General features: G+C 37.4%; 1 protein-coding gene across 1 annotated transcript in view; it reads left to right on the top strand.

Annotated features, from left to right (window-relative positions):
* The first annotated feature begins 2,794 nt into the window (after positions 1-2,794).
* Positions 2,795-18,014, top strand: part of bmp8a (bone morphogenetic protein 8a) — a 25,948-nt gene continuing 10,728 nt past the window's right edge. The window contains exons 1-2 of the mRNA XM_055017611.1: positions 2,795-4,053; positions 15,142-15,334. Of these exons, the coding sequence (XP_054873586.1) occupies positions 3,570-4,053; positions 15,142-15,334 (677 nt within the window). The 5' untranslated portion in view covers positions 2,795-3,569. The remainder of the gene's footprint in view (positions 4,054-15,141; positions 15,335-18,014) is intronic.

The following is an 18,014-nucleotide window of genomic DNA, read 5'->3' as shown; positions in this document are numbered from 1 at the left end:
TTTATGTGTGTGTTCATGCATTTTTTCAACATGATTTATCAGCGTAATCAGCTTTTGACAGGTGTTGTGCACCAACAGTTCTTACTCAGGACTTTTTGTAAGTCGACCATTTTTATTTGATTTTATTTTTAATGACAGTTTAATGGTTTCCTTCTCCGTGCGTGCCGACAGTCACTCAGGCCTGACAGCCGACCACAGGCTCAGAAACCGGACATTTCTGCGTAATTATGCTGTTGAGATAAAGACACACCCGGCTGGATCTTCGCTGCTGTGAGGTAAACACCGGGGGAGAGGGAGGCGGTCGTTCAGGGTCATTTTAATAATCTGAACTCTTGGTGCGTTTGTCACTTTAAGCCGCTCTTCCAGTTTGCGTCGGAGCGTTTGAAAATAGCCTTGTCCTGTTTATTCGGCGACTCCACCGGAGATGATGAGGTCCACCCTCTGCAGCTGTGTGTACACTAATTTTCTGTCCACTCTCCATCCATCTCTGCAGCCGTCTGTCATCGGGTGACGGTCTCGCTCTGTTCCACCACTGCTGTCTCTCAGGAATGTCATTTCTCATTTCAGTTGGGTTTTTATGGTTTCAAGGGCACTCGGCTTCCACCTCTCTCTCTGTTTCTTCACCTCCTCCTCATCTCCTCTCGCTCCTCTCTGCTTTATCTCGCTCCAGAAAAAAGAAAAACCTTAACGTTGCAGATGTGCAGAGCAAAGAAAAACAAAATGGGCAGAGCGTTAATTCCTGGCATTTGGGACTCGCCCTTTCGGCCAGGACAGAATGAACCGCGGTCACTTTGGTTTGGTCAGTGTTATTCATGCCTTTCAAAGTGACCACAAGTACCAGGAGGCTTTGAAGCTGAGAGTACACAAACACAAGCTGGCACTGGGCTGAACCTCACTACTATATTTGAGTCACTTCTTCCCTCCAGGTCCTTCTGGTGGAGACACATGGACAGTGTGTTTGCATTAGTTCTGCTGCAGGGCAACCAGCTAATGAAAGCCCCAATACCAACCTGCAGCTTCACAGCACAAGAGTTTGCAAAAGTGTTCAGCGTTTAACTCGTTGGACGTAAAGTTTAAAGTTCTAGCTCAGCTGCAAACCAAAGTAGACACAGTGAAGTTAGAGATTTTTAAACATTCTCTCTCCGTTTTTGTATCTTGATTATTTCCAACTTTAAACCACAGAGCACTGATGGCAATCTAAAAAACACAGATTCAGACTTCGAAGGTTTCATATCTAATAAACCTACAGAACCAATCAATCGGTTTCCAATTTTTATGTCTGAATTACTCCAGATACTGTCACAGTTTTACAGACTAGAGCTGCAGGTGAGCTGGTGTGCTCGAGCTGCAGCGAGCGGTGGAACAGTGGGTGTAAAGGAAGGGATTATTTTCATGGAACAAATTTGAAAAGATATTAGAAATAAAAGCCTTAACAACATTCACAAAATGCTTTGAAAATCAAAACATGCAACACAGACAATCAAGTAAGATACAGGAGACAAATCAGAGCAGTCAACTAAAATATATGGTAAAAATGGTAATAAATTCAATGAATATTTATATCAAACAAGGGAACTAGGCAGAATAAGTTTGAGGGTTAAAGTTAGAAATTAATAATAAAAAATAGAGGATTAGAGATGACATCACACCAAAGAACCAGGCAGCTAAAAGTAAAATAAGAGAAAACATCTAAAATAAACAGGACATAATACAGAACAAAACACTAGAACTAAATAAAGCTTAAAGCAAACTTCTTAAATCACTTCTGAAGTGGGTTTCCAGAAGTGATTTAAGAGAGGTTACTGATTCCGGAAGCCTCATCCTCCTCCTTCAAGTAAACTTTCCTTCAAATTAAGTTGCAGTGATTCTCAGGAATGAAATGATTTAAGTAGCTCTGATCTAAACTAGTGGTTCTGATGTTACTTGATTTGGATAAAATGAATTAAATGCTTGTTTCCAAGTTGGTCCAACTCTTCTCGTTTTTCATGATAAATGATGGGATGTTCAAAGAAAAACATTCATTTTTTTCTATTTTTGAGCTGCATTTGACTTATTTCGAGCAGCATTTTTTATTTAGCTGCTAATATCCATTATTTTTTTAACGTCTGGAAACGGGTTTTGCTAACTTTGCATGACATCAAGCAAAATCAGTAAAGCCAGTCTTCATTTATTTGACAGAAATCTGTGCATTTTCTTGTTATTTCTAACCATTTGACAAACAAAAATGTTAAGCTTTTTAGCCTTTATTATAGTTTGAAGGTGGAGAGAGACAGGAAACGTAGGGAGAAGAGTAGGGGAAGGACCTGCAGAACATGACCATAGGTTGGACTCGATCCCATGACCGCTGCATCAGGACTATAGACCTTGTTTAAAGTTTGTTTATGAGTCGCCTGCTCAACCACTGGAGCTACAGGGGCGCCTGAATGTTTGTTAAACTTGAATAAATTACCTCCTAAATAACAAAACCATTTTTATTCTGAATTCTTATCATTCTAATGTTGGTGATTTTCCTTCAGCATGGATTAAAACCTTTTGGAAGATGCCAGAAATTCCTCCCTGTAGGAAAATCCCTGCTCTGACTGGTTGTGTGGAGAACTTTCACGGTTAAACGGGGCATCAGGCCACTGGACGTCCTTCCCGCTCAGCCGCCAACAAACTGGAGCAGCAATGAAAGGAAGCAGTCATGAGAGATAGATGGGTGGAGGTCAGGAGGAGAGAGGATGAGGTCTCCCTAAGAGACCACTGGGAGGGAGGAGGCTGATCAGATGGAAGCTGAAGGACTTGAAAGAGGAGGAGGCTGGAGGGAAACTCCCTGCTGGTTTTGAACAACTGCTGAGGCTTCGAGCAGCAGAGCAGCTCCAACTGAGCTGAAGGACAAACCTCTGCCGAGCTGCAATCGGGAAACTCTTTCCGTTTTCATAAATTGGATTAAGACATCTGGAGCCCTGGAGACGTGTGGGCGGCTGAACGGATGAATGAGAGCCGCAGGATGACGGAATAAAAGCTTCCAGCCGAGGATCCTCCCGAGGTTTGACTCTGCAGGTGTGAACAACTTTATTTCTTCGTGCCGTGAAGGAAAACTGAGAGAAACCTGATGACACAGCGCTCAGAGTTCTCTCCTGCAGCACCTGCTCATCACTGAAATTGGTTTCCATCCTGCAGCTTCAAAGCCGGCAGCAATCATCCACAGTGTTTGTCTATATTCAAAACAGAGCAGAAAAACAGCTTGTAATTATGCTCTCACTCTCATTATCTCTGTTTCTGCTGCTGCACCACTGAGAGGTGAAGCCGGAGTGGATGAGAGGAGGCTTTTCTTCTTCCTCCAGATTAGAGAAGGTGGAGAGGAAGGCGAGGAGGGAGGGAGAGATAAACAGAGGCAGTTTAAGGCGGTAAACACAGCGAGACTCTAAACACATCAGCCATAAATCAGCTGTATTTGTCTGAAACAGTCAAACTGGAGCGAGGAGGCGACGCTGTGCTGGTCAGACTGGGAGCAGTGGAGGAGTAATCACCCACAGCAGATTATTTGTGACTTCAAAACTTTGATTTTGCAGCAGAGCAGAGGACTCATGGCCTGCTGTGGTGTGTCCTGCCTGTGCTGTAAGATGAACCAGCAGCAGGGCAGGTCTTCATCCAGCCTCCCCCCCAGGACGCTGCTGCTGCTGCCCCTGCTGCTGCTGCTCTACCTGCCCCTGTGGAGCCAGCAGGCCGAGGCCGTGGTCCACTCCAGCTTCAGGAGGCTCAGCGGACGCGAGAAGAAGGAGATGCAGAAGGAGATCCTGAGCATCCTGGGCCTGCCGGGGCGACCCAGACCCCACCCGCCGCTGAGGCCGCCCTCCTCGGCACCGCTCTTCATGCTGGACCTTTACCACGCTATGTCGGTGGACGGCGAGGACGACGGCAACGAGATTATTGTGAACGGACCCGGCGTGGGGAAGTTCCCGGGGACGACTCAGGTGAACCACGCCGCCCTGCCGACCCTCAGCACCCACACACCGCCGCTGGGGACGGTGGTGAGCGAGGCCGACACCGTGATGAGCTTCGTCAACCTCGGTGAGTCCAAAAGCCATGAAGACGGTTCAACTTATGAAACCTGCCAGAGGGATTGACAGGCATGTTAGCTGTAAAAATCACCAAAATGACACCATTTATCAGCCAGAAACTGTAGAAACAGAAGTTATCATCCAACTTTCCAACGGTCTTTGTATGTGTGACTTCTACAAATTTTACCAAAATTTTGCTTAAAATCGTGATATTTCATCAAAATCAGGTCTCCTTCCAAAATCAGCCAAAAATAAATCATTTGCACTGAACACATTGTGCTAAAAACAAAAACATTCTGCATTCCTTGGCACAACCAGGAAGTCATGAGTGACTCAGCTGCGACCAACAGTCACGTGACAAAAATTCAGCAACTTTCGGTTGAACAGCAGGCAGTGTTTAGACAGGGAGAGGAGAGTTTGGAAGCAAATTAATAATGTAAGTAGTAAAATATCTATGTGGAGTATCTAGAGGCACCTGCGGTCTTTTGAAAAAGTTTTAACAGGTAGGGTCCACTTTTTTCCAAGTTTTATAAAATAATCCAAAAAATAATTACAGTAAATTTCTTTTTAAATGATTTATGGCATTCAAACTATATTGTAACTCTATGTCTAGCAAAAAAAAAAGGTTATTTTTGTAGTTAACGTGTAACGTGGAGCCCTGTAAGTATATAAAAGTGTAGGCACACAAATAACAAATTTGGATAGCAATGTTAATGGAAATATTAAAAGCAAACGCGTTAATTAGAAAGCTCAGCTGACCTGAGGATAGAACCACATTTTTAATATATGAATATTCTTGTTATTGCACAGCTTGTGAAATATTTACTTTGCATTTCACTGCCTGCAATGTATGAGTCTGTGACATATAAAAATTCAAGGAACGCCTTATAAATAAACAAGTAGGACACAGTTTCTACCACATCTTACAGAGACTGAGTACAGCATAAGTATAAATGTATAAAATGACACAGTCGAACATGGATAGAAAAGTTGCCTCAATCATTTTTCTTTGGGAAACATGATTTATTCCTGTAAAAGAAACTGTTTTTGTCATAAGTTTGGACACGTAATATTGAAATGTCAATCAAAATAGCAAGATTTTTGTACTCTTTTGTACTAAGATGCACATTATAGCCAGATATAGTGGTGGGATGTACAATGTTGACTTTATGTGTGTTGAACATGGAGAGAACAGAACAAGCAAAAAAGATCTTAAAATTAAAGCATGCAAAAATATCACAGCTTGAAGGAACAATTTGGTATTTTGGGAAGACGAGGGGATCGAGTTAGCAACCTTTTTGCATGTAGGGGTTAAGAAGAACGTAACTATACTTTATTTTTTGGTTCTTGAAGACGTTTAACATCTTTTCCAAGAAGCTTTCTCGGTTCTAACTGATTGGTGGGGATTTACATGTAATACTGTGGCCCCACAGTAGCCCAAAACTCACATTGTTTGTGGTGCAAATAGTGGTAAAACTGTCTGAGGAAGGATTTCAAGACTGCATTGTAAGTACTTGATGAGTGGTGTTGTAGATCTTCTCTCTAAAGCCTGAATAATGAAGCCAGAAAAAGTGCAGAAATCAGTTCCTTTGTAATTACAATATGCTGAGAAGTTAGTGTGGACTTTTTGGACTAGGAAGCCAAAAGAAAACTGCCTTTTCCAGTTTTGAACAAACAACATATAATGTGTTAATTAGGGATCTTTAGAGTTGCCGTTAATCTGATTTTATTGCCTTCAGATGCATCCAGGCTACTTGTGCGCTGAGCAGCTAACAGTATCAATCTTCTCATTTACCATACAGCAAAAAGGCATGTAAGAGTTTTCCCCCAGAATGTCAGACTGTTCCTTTAACCTTAATTAGAGAACATTTTTACCGTCGGGCTTCGACTCGGAGGTTTGGCTACAAACTGTAAAAGGATGAAATTATACCGTGTGCGGACTTGATGACACTGTCAGTGACATGTAGCTGCTACCAACATTTTTAGTTTGCTCTCCGCTGTGCAAATTTCCACAAACTCCGAGAGGATTAAAGCCGCTGTCAGGATGGCTGAACTATATCGGTACGTTTCCATTTCTGCTCAGCATTCCTGCATCCAGCTGCCTCGAATCACTGCTGCTGCTGGAAACCATCCCAGTGCTGAGAGGATCTTTAGGACCACGATTGATAAAGTACAGGAGTTGATTAGTAAACAGTATAGATCACTTTCTGCTTGTTCACGTCAGCTAAAGAGATTCAAGCTAATTAAGGTCTCCAAAATTCATACATTACTGTTCAAAAGTTTGGGGTCACCCAGACAATTTCATGTTTTCCATGAAAACTCACACCTTTATTCATGTGCTAACATAACTGCACAAGGGTTTTCTAATCATCAATGAGCCTTTCAACACCATTAGCTAACACAATGTAGCATTAGAACACAGGAGTGATGGTTGCTGGAAATGTTCCTCTGTACCTCTATGGAGATATTCCATTAAAAATCAGCTGTTTCCAGTTAGAATAGTCATTTACCACATTAACAATGTCTAGACTGGATTTCTGATTCATTTAATGTTATCTTCATTGAAAAATGGCTTTTCTTTCAAAAATGAGGACATTTCCAAATGACCCCAAACTTTTGAATGGTAGTGTACATCTCATAATATCAATAGGGAGTAATAGACTTTTAGCATTTTACCAGCCTATTGTGACGTGGTCTTTAAGTACCTGGATATAATTGCTAGTACTTCCAAGCAGGGAGTCTGTACTACTGGTGGGTGACAAACTAAAGGTAAAATCAGTTAAAATGTTACCAGAACTGCTCCTCTGCTTGATGTCTTAAGTTTCTGAAACTCTACTGGACGGATAAACGTCATTAAACCAAAAGATGTTCCCTCATTTGGTGTTTTGGTGATGGTAGTGGAGAATGTTGGTCCAATGACTCCTGTAGGTTTTCTGTTGGGTTCAAATCTAGTAACTAGGTCGTAGCTGATAATACAGGTCATTTTCATACCATTCAGTGGCTCCTCATGACCTATAGATGGGAGCATTGTTACTCCATAAGAGACTTTGTGTTGATTTGCACTAATTTGTCCTTTATTGTGGACAAGTGGATCCAACCTTTGCAGCTAAATGCCCCCAACAGCATAACAAAGCCAAGAGTTTAGGTTTTTCCTTTAATTTGTCACCTGAAAAAGTAAAAATAATCAGTAAACTAACTGATTAGTCTAGTAAATGAGATTTAATGAGCAAAGAAATGCCTGGAATTTGCTTGTTTCAGCTTCTCAAATGTGAAGATTTCCTGCTCCTGTTGTTTTTTTATCTAGTTTGAATCTTTGAGTGTGAACAGATTGTCAGACACATTGACTGTATCTAAAGATGGACGAACCCTCCATGAATTCAGCTGTAGGTTTCCTGAACAGTAGTTTTGAAGCTCAGTGAGGCCACTCCTAACAGTGGTTTTATACTTTTCACATTGAGGATCTATGAGGGTCGACGTGACAAAACTATGATCATCTCCAGGTCCAAATCCTAGAAATTCCATCCAAAGTGCAGCAATTTAGCGTCCATAGTGCTACAAAGACAATAATGTTCTACTTAGAAGAGCGTGCAGATTATAGAAGAACAACTCTTTCCACTTCTGTTGCACATGTGTGCAACAGAAGTGGACTCCAAAAGTTGTATAATAAGAACAACTTCACATCCATGGGTGTCCACAGGAGCCTGTAATCAAAGGTTAACTCCCAAATAATCCACAACTGAGCAAAGATGTGGAGCTGAGGCCCTGAACTGTCCTCCTGATGGCAGCCATCTGTTAGTTAGAGCGCCAACACCCTTAAATATCCAATTACTTTATGTCTTAATGTAACTTAAACAAGCGAGTTGTATGCAAATTCAATCCTTGTCCAGTTGTCAAACAGTAAAAGTAACTATAGAGACCAAACCTGTTTTTGTATCAAGATGTAAAAATGTTTATTTCTGCTGTAAAGTTGGACTATTTAACATTGAGCTTTATCAGGGTTTTACTCATTTTTGGAGCCTCAAGTGGACATTTGGAGAACTTTTTAGTGCTTTTGCTTTTTTTTTTCCAGTCAACACCTTCTGTTAACAGTTTTTAATTCCTTCTTTTAAACAATTTGCTATTATTTTACATATTTTCCCTGTTTGTCAAATTAAAGATAATATTAATTTACTTAACTGTAAAAAACAAACAAATATGCCCACATCAAAAAAATCTGTATTTTTATCAAATGTAATTCATTCTTTTATAATGTTTGACAGTAAAATTACATTATTTTTGATGCATTTAAATCAAATAAAATAATTATTCTACAGATATTTTCCACTATTTGGGAAAAAAAATAATGAATATTAAGGACTGAAAAATAGTAAATCATTTATTCACCTACAATTTTTTTGTTTATTTGTTTTGGCTTAGTTTTGTTGCTGTTCTTTGATTTTTCTTTTATTTATTTTTTTACAGATTCTCTCTGTTTTGTTAAATTATAGATAACTAGTAAAATGACAAACGAACAAAAACCAGATCAAAACTGTAAAAATTAAAAAGAATTGTAGTTTTGCAAATAAACACTTTTACAATGTGTGACTATACAATTACATTTTTACTATATTTGACATGACAAAAAAATTATATTATTTTCACAGTTTTTTTTTTTTTGTTTTCGTTTTTTTTAACAATATTTCACCCTTTTTCCAAACCTATTCTTTCTGGCGTCCTTGTTGCCAGACTGTTTTATAGGATTTATAAAAAAATATATATATTAATTTTACAGTGTAGGAGTTTTGCTGCATGGTTCGATAAATAAGGAGTTTGAATAAGTTGTTTGACCACTGAACCTTTCTGAGGTTCGATTTCTGGCATCTTACAGGCCACACACAATTTACCAATTTATCAAAACGCTTAATGAGGTGTAATTATGTAAGAAATCCTGCTGCCGACTCTGTGTGGTCGTCTGTGCCTCGATCAGATGCTCAGCAGTCTAACTGATGCCTATCGGTCCGTCAGAACACCAACTTTAAACATCCTCCTGTCCACTTCCTTCCTCCTGCCTCTCTGGGTTTGTGACGTTGAAGTGCAGCCGGGCCGTCGTGGGAAACATCGTCTGCTCTCTGTTCGGGGTCTTTAATGCTCCAAATGAAGGGTTTCCTTTACCTAACGCTGCTCTGTTATGGAGAGAGAAAATGCACCCTGAAATTTATCAGTCAACGCTGCCGAAACAAAACATCTCATCCTCCAGAAACCACCGAGACTCCGTAAACAAAGGTGACTCAGAGCTTAATAGTGGCACGGCAGGGTTCGCTTTTGAAATTTATTTGATGCTAAAACCCTTAAAACCTCATCAGAAGTGCATAAAAGTGCAGATAAACACGTCCTAAGAATTATATCAGTCCACATGTTGTTTCTTACTTGTGTGTTTTGGATGTCAGCTGTAGATTTATTCCAATAACTGATGTGTGTGTAGTTCATGCGAGTTGAGTCGAACGTTGGAGGGTGTGTGTTCCTACGCATATGTAATGGGAAGACACAGCTGGTTGGAATTAAAGGCCCCACTGACACACGGCGAGAAAAAAAAAACGCAAACGGTCCGAAGCGAGATGAAAATACTGCTGTGGAGGAGCAGCTCTAAAAATACCGGTCGGGCCTGCAATTAGTGGTGTGTGTGCTGAGCAGCTGCTGTGGTTCAGGGCACTAAGTGTCTCTAATTACTGCACAGTGTGTGTGCTGATATGAGCCCAGCCCATCGGGGGAGTCCTGTCCTGAGTATCTCTATTTACCGTGAATCCAGACTTGGTGTGTTTGCATGTGTGTGCGCTGCCAAACCCCGCTGACCAGAGCTGCTTCGTGTCTGTTCAGGGTTTCACCAGGACACATGCTCACTGATTGGGTTTGGATTTGGTGGAGGAGGTGTGTGTTCGCCTCTGCGTTTACATGTCCTTCTCTAACAGGCTGCATTTTTCCACTCAGTTGGGTTTCTGTTGGTTGTGGCTAAAAGCAGGGAGTCCTGGTTCCGTCGCTTTTAATATCTGGCATCTGTAAATACAACAATCCAGCATTATTTTCCCCAATAAAACTCACTTCATAGACGCTTCTGTTTTTACATGAGGTGTGGGCAACCTCTTCACACAGAAATAGGTCATAAAGGGTCTGCATTGAAGATGTCCTGATCGAGTGTTTTTGCTTTCGATCTGATCTAAGTCCTTATATATACAGGCTGTCCATAAAGTCTCTTTGCAATTTTAAGAATTTATTACAAACGCAGTTGATAAGATATCTTAACCAGATTTGTTTTATTGTAATCAGTGGTTGTCAAAGGTTTTTCTACCTCATTTAACCCTCGTGTTGTCCTGCGGGTCAAAATTGACCCGGTTTAAAGTTTGAAGATGTGGAAAAAAATTTATATTTTCTCAGTGAAACTTCTGATGTCCACATTTTCAACATTTTTGGGAAATTTTTGAACATTTTGTGGTGGAAAAAAAGAAATGTTAAAAATGTTTCTTAAGAACATTCACAAAAAAATCAACCAAAATCCAGCAAATTTTGCTGGATTTTGGTTGATTTTTTTTGTGAATGTTCTTAAAGAAAATATTAGAAATTTTATTGATACATATGTAATCACTTTAGATATTTTTAGGATTTTTTTGGAAGATTTTTACTCATTTTTTGAAAAATATTTTCTTGCCAAATTTGTGGGATTTTTTTTTTTTTTTTACAATAAAACTTTTAAGGAATTGTTGGAATTTTCTTCCTGAAGGTTTTGCAAATTTTCAGAAATTTGTGGAATTTTTTTGCTGAATTTTGGCATTTTTTCTTAGACAAGGAAACAATATTTTTTGGTGCCTGTAAATGAGGACAACAGGAGGGTTAATTCACTGTGGCCCAAATAATGTTTGTGTTGACGTGAACAACAATATCAGTACATTACAAACATGGTATTGGGCTTAAAGTTCATACTGATAAGATCAGTTAAATAAATGCCTCGATATTTTCCATCTCTAGTTGAAGCTGACAGAGTAATCCAGGTATGGTTTCATCCCAACACTCTTTACTACAACTCCATCCACAGTTGAACCTCCATCCACACTGTAGCTGATAAAAGCATGTACAGGATCAGTTCTATCAGTGGCTCCGTAACCTGCTTTACTGCTGTTCCTGTGAAGCAGTCCGGCTTCAGTTTGTGGAGAATGTGGCTCCTTCTGGCTCCACCCTTCAAAAACTGTCCAACAACAGCAAATATCTACAACGTCATCATATTTTTTGCTGAATTAAATACAGTCAAAAAGTGTAAGGTTATGGTCACATTGTAAAAAGGAAGAATTATCATTTGCAAAAACATGTTTATTTGATGGGGACATTATTTACAGTTCTGGCCTTTTTTTTTACAGTCAACATGTAAATTAGAACTTTTTTCCTATGAATTTACTGGTCAGTGTCTGTAATTCAACAGAAAGAGGAAAATCAGTAAAATAGCAGTTAAAATTCATTTTGCAATTTCCTTAATATACGTATTGTTTCTTTTAAATAATGGCAAAAATGTGCGAAAAATAATGATGTGTTTATCTGATTTAAATACAGTAAATATTGTGTAATTTGATAAAAAAAAAATACAGATGCTTTTGTTTTTGTGAATGTTATTTACAGTTTTGGCCTGTTTTTTTTAGAGTTAATGTGTAAATTAATACCTTTTCTCTGTGATTTTAGTCGATATTATCGGTAATTTAACAGTAAAATTAAACAAACAGTAAAATAACAGTTTCAAAAATGATTACTACATGTGAAAATTAATAGTGATGTCTGAGTTTTACAAGATGTTATTTGTAATTTCACAATACAGAGAAATATGTAAAATTGTTTTAAAAATTGATGTTTTACAGTTTGCACAACTTAACATATAAATCTATGCTTTATTTTCCATTGAACATGTAATCCACTGTCTGTTTTTGCAGCTTTTGTGTGTTAACATCTGAAAAACAAAAGGAAAAATTCAGTAAAATTTCAGATTTTTTTTACAGTGTAGCTGCTTCTCTGCACACCTGCAGCTCATCAGTAGGCAACACAAACACGGCAAACAAAGTTCCACACAAACCTGCAACATGTTTCACTGCTGAACAAACAATTTGTGCATTTTTTAAGTGTCCTTCCTCCAGTTTCACTCAGGTATGTTTGTCTGTTTGCTTCACTGTGAGCAGCTGTTTGATGTTTTTATCTGTTGTTGGTCTGTTTTAACTTTACATGTTTGTGATGATGAAGCCTGCTGGTGTGTTTTAAGAGAGAAAGTAGTTTTAATGCTTCACCAACAGTCTGTCTGGGTTAATTAATGCTCCATTTAACGGCATGTCCACAGACAGCATGTGGTGGAAAGTAGCCGTTTACTATTTATATTAATACTGTACTTACAGCACTGGTCTTCTTTCAGACTAGTGATGCAAAACATCCAAAATACACATTAAAGTTTCATTTTAATTCATTTTTTTGACTGCACTTCATAGTTTACGCAAATTAGCGTAACTTAATAAGAAAATCCCTCATTTGCATATCTAAACAAACCATTTCAGAAAACTAGTATGGCAAAAATTAACTGTCTAACTTATTAACTGGAGACGTTTTATGGGGCTATCTGTTAAACTTGTTGGAATTATTATTATTTTATTAGTTTATTAGACAGGGACCATGTACAGAAGAACATTAAACACAAGGTAAAGATACTCTGTGCCAGATTATGGCATACTAGTTTCCGTCTGCAGTCCCTGAAGCAGGAAAGAAACAAAAAAGATAAGGTAGAAAAAGCAATGCATCACATTTTTAAAAAAGGATGTCACATTCTCACATTTACATAGTTAAAAGAAGTCATTTCAAGGACTGTCAGTTCTGACAAGTTTGGTTTCTCTAGATCCATTTTTTGTCTCTGTAGAAAGTCCTTAAAATCCGTTTTTGTCTGTAGTTCAGTGCAGCGCTCATTCCATCACGTTGTTGCTTTGGAGGAAAAAGCTGATTGTCCAAAGGCAATTTTACATAAAGAGATGCAACACTGCCCCCTAGAAGAAGCCCTTGTTGTCCTGGTAGTATTTCCAGGAGTGCAATGAAAAAAAAACTTGAGAGGTGAGGGGGCATAACCATGAACAGCCTTGAACACATTTGCACACACGATCATGTTTTCAAAATGTAAATTTTAACAAACATGTAAATTTTACAATATATAGAGATCTTTAAGGGCCGTTCTCTCAACTGCAGTGTCACTTACAAACGTCTCAGTTTTATTGCTCCACCAAGGAATGCAGCGGAGTTATGTAGCGATCGATTGTCCATCTGTTAATCTGTCTGTCTGTCTGTTGGCAACATTACTCAAAAACAGACTAACTGATTTGGATGAAATTTTCAGGGAAGGTCAGAAATGACACAAGGACCAAGTCATTAGATCTTGGCAGTGATGTAGCTTATAGTCTGGATCCACAGATTTGTTAAAGATTTCTGTATCATTGCCAGATAGCGGCACGGCGTTACTGTAACTATGACAACAAGTGAACACTACATCAGCTGCCTGCTGACGATCACATGATTGTGATCCTACTACAAATCCACCATTGTGGACTTATTGGGACTTACCCATAGAAATAATACAAGGACTGAGCAGCCTTGGCGGAGTATTGCGCTCTCTGAGTGCTTTTCTTGTTTACATTTGTGTTCTAAAGGTTTTTACATAGAAGTGTGTTCATATATGATGCACAGCGTGATTTATATGTAAATAATAATCAGAATTATTATGGAACAAAGTTGTTTGGTGCCACTTTTACTTCCATTTTATTTATATTACACCATTAAACAACAACACTGTTTAAGATACATACATAATACATTTTTCATTGAACTAGCAAAACTCTCATTGCAATCAAGAATCTTTTGTACAAGAACCAAGACAGGCAGCAGCACAAATTACAGACATAAAAAATATTTAAATGAGGTTTACATAAAGATGAAGAGTGTTTTAAAATATCACAAACGTTTAGCAAAGTTGAAGGTTACAGCATTCAGGTTTAACATTACTCTGAATGAAAACCAGGTTGAAAAGAGTCGACTTTCATTTTCTTTTTTAAATACCGAGGAAGTTTGTCGTTCTAATATCAAAAACAGAACTGGAACTTTTAGAGATTGCATTTAAAATAGCAGTGGAGGATCTTAGTGATCTGACTAGAACATATAAAGACAGAATATTTCTGTGAGGAGGAGTGACAGTTTACAGTTTATCAGCAAGTGAAAGAGTTTAATAATAATAGAATAAATTGCAGAAGTCGAGTTTGTGAATTCTTCTTCCTGCTCTGTTCTCGTCCCTTCATGGCCTTTTCATGGACTCATTTCCTGTCATCTCTTCACACCTTCACTCTGCTGCTCCTCATCAACACATTTTCTCCTCTAACATCTGCTGTAAACTAACATTCCCATCAGATTTCAGTCAGCTCATGTTGTTGCCTTTTAACCGCTGAGAATATCATCTGCTGGAATAGTTTGTATTATTGTTTATCTAATAATATGAACAATGAATTAAAAAACAGCTGATTTGGTCATCGGTTAATCAGTTTGAGTGATTTTTAGTCAAAACTCTCTGTTTCCAGTTTCTGAAATGTGAATATTTTCAGATTTTCTAAACTGGATATCTTGTGGACCAAACAAGACATTTATCAGCTGAGGCTTTCACAGACACTAACATTTTTCACCACTTTCAGACATTTTATTGACAAAGCGATTTACGGAATCATCAACAGTGGAAATAATGGTTGGTTGCAGGCAGACTGTGCTGTGGTTTAAAGTCCTTGGAGATGGACACCAGTGGCTGTTATTTTAAGTCTATATTACAGCTCTGTTCTCCTCTTTACTGGTGGCTTGTTTACTGTTAAAGTTATTTGTCATTTTTGTGTCATTTCAATAAGTGATTTCACTCTAAAGTTGAGGTTCAGAGTCTGAAAGGCCTCCATCATGTGTTCAGTGATGGTACGTAAATTATATACCAAAGTTTTAAAAGCTGATGTTATTTGAGAGTCTTAATAAGTCTTAGTCCTGTCTGAAATGCTCCTCTAACCAGCAGAAATGTGTTTTTCTGTCTCTACAGTGGAGCAGGAGCGTGACCTGCTGCAGCCTCGTCCTTACTGGAAGGAGTTTCGCTTCGACCTGACTCCTCTTCCTCAGGGTGAAACCGTTACAGCGGCGGAGTTTCGCATCTATAAGACACTAACGATGGGCCAGAGGGCCAACAGAACGCTGCACATCTCCGTCTACGAGATCCAACGAGAAAACAGACACAGGTTTGATCTTGTTTACTCTTTCTGTCTCTTTCAGTTTAAAGTTTCAGCTCCTCTAGTGCTGTTATTGTTTATCTTGTTCTCGATGTCATGCTTCTCTACAGTCAAGTTTTCCATTGTGCTCAAAAATTACAACTCAATCAATCAATCAGACTTCATTTGAATAGCATGTTTAATACAAAGAGAATGCAACACAAAGTGTTTTATACAATAAAAACGAGACATCGTATAGTATGGTGTAAAAATGTAGTTTTTTTACAACATAGTGTATTATGCCATTTTTTGTGACATACTATGACATCTTGATGACATATATTGATATTTTTCTCGAGATTTTTTAACAACATACTATACTATGACATTATCTTACGACATACACAGTTACTGTATAGTATGTGGTAAAAAAGTCATAGTATAGTATGTTGATAAAAGTCATAGTATAGCATGTGGTAAAAAATGTCATAGTATAGTATGTCGTTGAAAAGTTTTGTAGTATAGTAAGTGGTAAAGAAATCATAGTATAGTATGCCGTGAAAAAATGTTATAGTATGTTGTACATGTCATACTATAGTATGTTGTAAAAGAACCATAGTATAGTATGTCATAAAAAAAACATAGTATAGAATCTTGTAAATTTTTTTTAGCATTTAGTATGTTGTAAAACATGTCATAGTATAGTGTGTGGTAAAAAAAAAGTCATAGTATAGTACGTGGTAAAAAAATGTCATAGTATAGTATGTCATTAAAAAAAGTCATAGTATAGTATGCGGTAAAAGATATAGTATAGAATGTCATAAGAAAATGTCATAGTATACCATGTTGTAAAAAGAACCATAGTATAGTATTTTCTAAAAGATGTCATCGTGTAGTATGTCATAGTATAGTATGTCGTTAAAAAAAAGTCATAGTATAGTATGCCGTTAAAAAAAGTCATAGTATAGTATGTGGTAAGAAAATGTCATAGTATAGTATGTGGTAAAAAATGTCATAGTATGTGGTAAGAAAATGTCATAGTATAGTATGTCAAAACAAGTCATAATATAGTCTGTGGTTAAAAAAAAAAAAAAGCCATAGTATAGTATGTGGTAAAAAGAATCATAGTATAGTATGTCATAAAAAAACAATATAGTATGTTGTAAAAATTTTTTAGCATTTAATATGTTGTACAATATATCATAGTATAGAATGTCGTAAGAAAATGTCATAGTATACCATGTTGTAAAAAAAATCATAGTATAGTATGCCGTAAAAAAGTCATAGTATAGTATGTCATAGTATGTCGTAGTATGTGGTAGGAAAATGTCATAGTATAGTATATGGTAAGAAAATGTCATAGTATAGTATGTTGTAAAAAATGTCATCGTATAGTATGTCATAGTATATAGTATGTCATAAAAAAGTCGAAAAATCACATGTTGAAAAATCGCATTTGTTTTTCGACATAGTATACTATGGCGTTTTTTTTGCGCCAAAATTCATGATGATTTTTTTTTCAAAGAAAACCTTTCTGGAGTGTTTTTCATGGCCTCCTTTACATTATGTCATCATATGGCACGTTTTTACAACATGTTTGAAAAATGGCATTTTTTTTCGACATAGTATAGTAAGGCGTTTTTTTGGCGCCAAAATTCATGATGATTTTTTTTTGAAAGAAAACCTTTCTGGACTGTTTTTCATGCCCTGCTTTACAATATTTCATCAAATGGCACGTTTTTACAACATGGTTGAAAAATGGCATTTTTTTTCGACATAGTATAGTAAGGCGTTTTTTTTTCGCCAAAATTCATGATGATTTTTTTTTCACAGAAAATCTTTCTGGAGTGTTTTTCACGGCCTCCTTTACATTATGTCATCATATGGCACGTTTTTACAACCTGTTTGAAAAATGGCATTTTTTTTCGACATAGTATAGTAAGGCGTTTTTTTTTGCGCCAAAATTCATGATGATTTTTTTTTTCACAGAAAAACTTTCTGGGGTGTTTTTCACGCCCTCTTTTACATTATTTCATCATATGGCACGTTTTTACAACATGTTTGAAAAATGGCATTTTTTTTTCGACATAGAATAGTAAGGCGTTTTTTTTTCGCCAAAATTCATGATGATTTTTTTTTCACAGAAAACCTTTCTGGGGTGTTTTTCACGCCCTCTTTTACATTATTTCATCATATGGCACGTTTTAACAACATGTTTGAAAAATGGCTTTTTTTTTCGACATAGAATAGTAAGGCGTTTTTTTTGCGCCAAAATTCATGATGATTTTTTTTTCACAGAAAACCTTTCTGGAGTGTTTTTCACGCCCTCTTTTACATTATTTCATCATATGGCACATTTTTACAACATGTTTGAAAAATGGCATTTTTTTTCGACATAGTATAGTAAGGCGTTTTTTTGGCGCCAAAATTCATGATGATTTTTTTTTGAAAGAAAACCTTTCTGGACTGTTTGTCACGCCCCCTTTTACATTATTTCAGCATATGGCACGTTTTTACATGTTTGAAAAATGGCATTTTTTTTCGACATAGTATAGTAAGGCGTTTTTTTTGGCGCCAAAATTCATGATGATTTTTTTTTCAAAGAAAACCTTTCTGGGGTGTTTTTCACGCCCTCCTTTACATTATTTCATCATATGGCACGTTTTTACAACATGTTTGAAAAATGGCATTTTTTTTCGACATAGTATAG

Source organism: Amphiprion ocellaris, chromosome 15 (genome assembly GCF_022539595.1).
Source record: "Amphiprion ocellaris isolate individual 3 ecotype Okinawa chromosome 15, ASM2253959v1, whole genome shotgun sequence".
Lineage (NCBI taxonomy): Eukaryota > Metazoa > Chordata > Actinopteri > Pomacentridae > Amphiprion > Amphiprion ocellaris.
Note: the sequence above shows the minus strand (reverse complement) of the source record. Positions and strands in the feature narration are given on the sequence as shown.